The sequence below is a fragment of the Marmota marmota genome, unplaced genomic scaffold (assembly GCF_001458135.2).
Source record: "Marmota marmota marmota unplaced genomic scaffold, marMar, whole genome shotgun sequence".
In the NCBI taxonomy this organism is placed as follows: Eukaryota; Metazoa; Chordata; class Mammalia; order Rodentia; family Sciuridae; genus Marmota; species Marmota marmota.
In genome coordinates, this window is record NW_026000174.1 from 52,596,732 (window position 1) to 52,603,463 (window position 6,732).

Below are 6,732 nucleotides of genomic sequence, written 5' to 3' on the forward strand. Positions count from 1 at the left end.
AATATATATATATATATATATATATATATATATATATATATAAATTCTCTCTCTCTCTTTTTAAAAAAAAGGAAAAAAAAAAAAGAAAAGTCAAGAGAACACAAACAAGAAGAGTAATCACCTAGAGTTCCTCAACTGGAAACCACATTTCTAAAATACAGTGTATAAACCCTCATATGGAGTTCAAAAGAGGCAGTGAGAAAGGTTGTTCTCATAAAAAACAGCACATGAGACCAACAAATAGATGGAAATATATTCCCCCTTATTCCTGGGTTCCTAAAGATGCAAAGAAACACGGTGACTATCAATGGGAATTTAAGTTGATTCAAACAGCCTGGAGAAAAATATGTAAATTTAAAGTGCAGTTACTTTTACCAGCAGTTCTCTTTCAAAGAATGAAGTAATCAGACAGATATCCAAGTAATTTATGTGAAAGAATATTTATTATAGTATTGTTTTTAAAAAGAGAATAACTGAAACACTATAATTTTTGCTAGCAGGAACCTGGCAAAAACTTTAATATTAACACTAAAAATGATCACATCATTTTTGGGGAGAGAAGTATGATACAAAGTATGGAGAGGGGTGGGGGAGAGGATACAATATAATATAATACGTTCCCATTTTTGTAAAAATATCTACATAGCTCTATGTATATGTCTGTGTAGAAGTTATCCTGACATGATATTTATCTGATAGCAGATATATTTGAAGGTAAGATTTCAATTAATTTTTATTTTTTTCTTGATATCATCTATATTGTTTGTCTTCATAGTGATATATAGCTTATGTTCAGAAAAAAAAAATACTTTTTAAGTTGAATGTTGTTAGAATTGAGTGCCACAGGATAGAGCTAACTTTGCCTGTGATACAATGAACAACTTAACTGCTCAGAAATAGCCACTACTAATTGGAGCCTTGGCTTAATTTGACAAATTGACATTTTAAAAGAGGCTTTTAACTGCTGCTTTGGAAATCGTCCCTGCCCAGAGCAAGGAAGAATTTATTATTTGAATTACTTCAGGGGTATAGGTCAGGCTAGTAAAGATTTGATACTTTAATGAGAATGTTAAATCTTTTATAAGATGTAAGACTTGAAAATTAAGGGAACTTTAGGAGTCATTTGATTGGGTCTCCTCAGCTTATAAATCAGGAAACAGAAATCCAGGCAAGAAAGGTGATTTGCTTCGACTAGTCATAAGCCATACAGTCAATGACATATTTTGTTTCTGACCCCTGATGGTTTAGCCACTTCACTTCCTTTCCAAGTAGTCATCAGTGAATGATAATCCATGCCTTAGGAATGGAATATCAAACAAATGTGGCATCAGACACCGTCATCAGTCCATAATGTACTAAGTGCCTGACATTTACCCAAAGCACTTTATATATTGAGAGAAGAAAGAGGACTAGGTAGACTTTTTTTTTTTTTTTTTTTAGAGATAGACATAGTAATTAAACAGTATAATACATGCTGTTACACAAGTATATATAAAGTACTGTGGGAATTCAAAGAGAAGGGTGGCTTCACAAAGAAATGTCATTTGAGCCAAGTCGTTTGGCCTTTTGCAGAAGCCTAAGAATAGAAGTGTGTTCCAGGTAAAGGAAGCAGCAGGTGCAAAAACACAGAGATTCTTGAAAAGCCACCATGGGCCCTAGGCCTTAAAAAATTAAGCAGAGATTTAGAAACAGCATCAACCCTGTGTGTTTGTGCACACATACTAGGAATGAACACAGTGCCTTCTGCATGCTTCTCCCACTGAGCTACACTTCCAGCCCAGCATCAATGCTTTTTTAATGGTAAAGTTTTCATTGAAGTGTTTGGACAGACTAAGTACTACAGATAACAGTTTGAACCAGGGCATTAACCATATAACAAGGATGTTTTTCAGTCTCTACTTCTTTCTTAGGCCCCTGTGAATTCAAGATGGCTGTCTCCAGCATCTCAAAAAAAAACCTCTTTGAGTTCAGAGTCTCTTTAGAACTTTGACCTTGCTTTAGCATCCCTGACCAAGGGAAAGAAATCCACTGAGCAGGGCATCCTGTGTGAGGAAGGAAGCAAGACAGGTGCTTTTGCAGGGGGTTATGTATACTGGTTGACAGAAGCTGCAGCTACCCAATAAGCAGGATCATTTCAGATTTTATATAGAGCTAAAATCTTGGTGGCTTTGAAGATTTTAATTTGTTGGCCATAATACTGTTTTATATTTAAATAGTCTAAAAATCCGAACATTTGATTTAAAATATTCTGTTCCTAGTTTATAACTCAATGGGAAGAATTTTTAAATGAGTAAGACATATTTCATTTGTCAGTTTCAAACTGCTATTGGGAGAAGAATTTCCCATGTTGCTTTCATATCCTCAAATGAATACTATTTTTTAAAAAATAACATAAGAATGTTCAGTGTATATGAAAAACAAGTTGTGTAAGAGGGCTTGAATTAAAGTTACAGTAGAAATGTTCAATTTCCTTTCATAAAGGATCATTGAAAAGTGATTGACTCAAATTTGTTTTAATAGAATATCAAAAATATTTATAGCCTTAGATTGGTTTATTTTAAGTTTAAAACATTCGCCATTTATCTTACTAGGTAGGCAATGAAATAATCACCTTTATGTAGTGATATTTCCATCTCTTACATGCATTTACTGAACACCAAGATAGGGCTCCAGATTGGAAGTGTACTTTTATCAGTACCTTTGTTAATAATTGAATGCATATATTTATATAATGTATTCAAAGGAAAAGAAAATTGAATTGCCATGTATACTTTGTCATTTTCCTTACTAAAGTATTTCTATAGTAACAGTGAAATTTTGTTTACCTTTAAGTCTTAGAGAATAAATCTTATTTATTACCTTCTTAAGTAGAGAAGATGAAAATAATTCTACTTTTTTTATGATCCAGGTCATTATAAGCAACATTTATTGTGCTATGCAGTAATAGGAAATTTGTAAGGTTGTTTGTCCTTTATGAATAACCCATAAAATGCTTTGAGATTTTGTGTTAGCCTTAAGACCCTTTGTAATTTGCCTTTTTCTAGTGCCTGTCACATTTTGCTCCTGGGCTTACAATAGCCACTATTAAAACAAAAAAAATTTAAAGGCATTGCCATTCCTTTACACATTGTATGTAATAGGAATACACAGACTCCAAATATTGACTCCCTGTGGACCTTGCGTATAGAGATTTAATAAACATTTATTGTGAATAGATGTTATTTACAAAACTGTCAAACATGCCCTTTTTTATAATCTTCAGAGAAGAGAGGTTCAAAAGGAGAGAAATTCAAGTTGACATTTGCCAAAGATAATTATCATAACATCTTAAAATTTAAGAACTTGAAGTTACCCCAATAAAAATATATGTCAGATTATAAATCTTCCTTTGCTAAGCCTTTATCTGGCAAAGGTCCATACCATTTGTTGTCACTTCAAAACGAGAAACACAGCTGTCCCTTCCCTTCTAATAATTTTATCTTTATGTCTCCTCTAGCTGCTATAAACACTATAGCATGATGAACTAAAAACTTTCAGGGAATGAAAAGTACTTCCTCACAATTGAAAGTTGGCTAGACCCTTGCCTAGCACTATGGTGCACACCTGTAATCTCAGCAGCCCAGGAGGTTGAGGCAGGAGAATCAAAGTTCAAAGCCAGCCTCAGCAATTTAGTGAGGCCCTAAGCAACTTAGTGAGACTCTGTCTCTAAATAAAATGTAAAGAAATATCTGGGGATGTGGCTCAGTATTTGAGTGCCCTGGGTTCAATCCCTGTACCAAAAAAAAGAATGAAAATTGTCTAGACCCATGATGTATGAACATGATAAAATGCTGATTACATAGTAACTTTTTTTTTTTTTTTTTTTTTTTTTTGGTATTAGGGATTGAACCCAGGCTGAGCCACATCCCCAGCCCTTTTATTTTATCTTGAGACAGGGTCTGGCTAAATTGCTTAGGGCCTTGCTAATTTGCTGAGGCTGGCCTCAAACTTGCTATCTTCGTGCCTCAGGCCCCAAAGTCTCTGGGATTACAGGCATGTGCCACCACACCTGGTAGCCTAGTAATTTTTTAACCTAAAACTGGAATTATTCTTTAAATATTTCTCTAAATCGTCATTTGTATTATTCTTTCATTCTTTTTGTCATTCTTTAAACATCAGATAAACGGAATGGTTAGGAATTTTGAAATGGAAATGACATACTTCCATATTCCTTTCTTCTCCCCTACTTACTCCCCCCATCCACCCACCCACGCCCCAAAACCTTGTTTTCAAATACCTATAGAACTGGAGAAGTAGCTCTATGGTAGAGTGTTTACCTGGTATACGTGAGGCCCAGGGCACTGCGGTGGAAGTGGAAGGGAATGAATACACAAGCCTGTGTGCGTACACACATACACACAGTACCTATGGAATTATGTAGTAAATAGCTGTCTCTTGAGGTCTGGGCAATGTTGCAAAGTGAGTAGACTTTCTTTGACTTCCTTATATAAAGCTCTTTTATATCCTGGCTATGGGCTATATAATGTTTACATTTTCTCCTGTATTGCATTCCATTGGACCATGGGTCTCTTTATTCCTTTGGTGTTGGAATTAGGTTTTTTTTGTGTGTTATTTTGGCAGCTAAATATGTTGTTGTGATATATTAATGGATATATCAATTAATAATAAAGATATGACCATTAATATATCTTTGTTTAAGAACGTATTAGGTTAGTTTCTTAAGAGTTTGTTTTGCTAAATTAAAGACTGCATTTTTATCATTTTGATATATGTTGTGAAACAGTCCTCCAATCAAGAATAAATTTATAAGCCTTCTATCAGTATATGAGAATTCACTTCTTCTACATCTTCAACAACATAGTCTCTTGATCTGTTGATCCAGGAAACATGATTTGTAAGTAATAAATCTGAAGGTTATCTTAAATTTTCTTTGATTTATGACTTCTACAAATAGCCTTCAAAAATAGGTGCTTTTAATATTTTCATTTTATTGCTTCCAAACTGATTCAGTTATGGAATGTACTATCAAAACGAGATAGTCTCTTTTTTGTTATTACAGGCATGAAACATCTTTTAAGGAAATTACTTTATCATTCATTGCCAAATATTTCTTTTCTTGAATAATCCTTACATGACCTGCCAAGCTAGAATATTTACCTCTGATTCATACTATTTCAAGTTCGAGTTCAAGGGACAACCTTTGCACATCTTATTCCCTTTGTTAAAATTTGCATGTGATCCCTTTTTGTGGGGGGAGTGCTGATAATTGAACTCAGGGATTCGTTCATGCGAAACATGTGTTCTATCGCCAAGCTACATCCCCCAGCCCTACAAATGATCACTTTCAAAATACTGAGCAACTAACTTTAATTGTAATGATGATTGAATAATGATTTAGGTCGTATTAAAGGCAACTATTAATCTAGTCATTAGCAAAATGTGAATTTTATTTACTTATTTATTGCTTATTTACAGGTGGATTCACCGATGAACTTGAAGCATCCCCATGACTTAGTCATATTAATGAGACAAGAAACAACAGTTAACTACCTCAAAGAATTGGAGGTGAGGCAATTGCACATGTGATAAGCAGCTGAGACTTGTTGCATCTCACAGGAGCTATTACTGTATTCAAAGAAAAACTAAAGGATATTGTTTTTTAAGCCTGATTTTCCTTCTGACTTTTGCAGGAATATACCACCTTTATATCACATTCATTTATTAATCATCTTGTATAAGTGGCATTTGAGCAATAGTAAGAACAATAGTGTGGATATATGCCTGATTCTTTTATCCCTTTTGTTCCTTCCAGTATTGGGGATTGAACCCAGAGGGACTTGACCCAGATATAGGGGATATAGTTCAGTCCCCCTGGGTTCAATTTTTTTTTTTTTAATAAGTTTGAGACATGGTCTCTCTAAGTTGCCGTGACCGTCCTTGAACTTGTGATTCTCCTGCCTCAGCCTCCTGAATCACTGAGATTATAGGCATGTGCCGGCCACTGTGCCTAGCTAACTCATTTATCCTTGAACATAATTTTTATGATGAAGTTTTTCCATCAGATATGAAGAGGATATACTAATGATATCCTTTTTTTTTTTTTTTTTGGTACCAGGGATTATTGCCAGCTAGCTGGGCTGGTGGCCTGAGCTGGGTTCACAAGAGCTGGCTGCACCAATATTTTTAAAAAATAGAGAAATAAGCATGTAACACAGAAATACGTTCTACTTGCAGGAATCAGGGATGGTTCTCGACCTTAAGGGTCCGTTGGAAAAAGAGAGAGCTTGCACCTGTATTCTTTATTTTTCTAGGGTGAGCACACAAAGGGAGGTTTAATGAAATGTTCTTTCCAGATAAGGCAAGGGGTCAGGTTTCAGGGGGTTAAGTCTAGCTTCCTGATGTCTTGCTGTCAGCAGATTGACTGACATCTTGGAAAGCTACACCCATCTCAGGTGCTGTGTGGGATCAAAGGCAGAGCAAGTGAAAAGGACACATTTGTGCACAGCCCAAACAGAGCAGCCCAGTTCACTTATGCATTCAAATGCTCACAGCTCACACACATAGCCCATGGCTGACTCTTGACAGGCTGGCTGGGCACAATCAGGAGCCACTTGTCAAAAGAAACTAACTTTATTTTTAGAACCACACACGCCAAACAAAACAGCCTCTCAGGAAAAACCCTCAGAGCCTCAACTGCCACCACTGGCTTTCCACAAGCCTCTCTCTCCCACA

General features: G+C 35.4%; 1 protein-coding gene across 5 annotated transcripts in view; it reads left to right on the forward strand.

The window, feature by feature from the left end:
* Window positions 1–6,732, forward strand: part of Ttc17 (tetratricopeptide repeat domain 17) — a 110,768-nt gene that overhangs the window by 8,452 nt on the left and 95,584 nt on the right. For all 5 annotated transcript variants that reach the window (XM_048788635.1, XM_048788638.1, XM_015477795.2 and 2 more), the window contains exon 2: window positions 5,476–5,565. In XM_048788635.1, coding sequence (XP_048644592.1) covers window positions 5,476–5,565 — 90 coding nt within the window. The remainder of the gene's footprint in view (window positions 1–5,475; window positions 5,566–6,732) is intronic.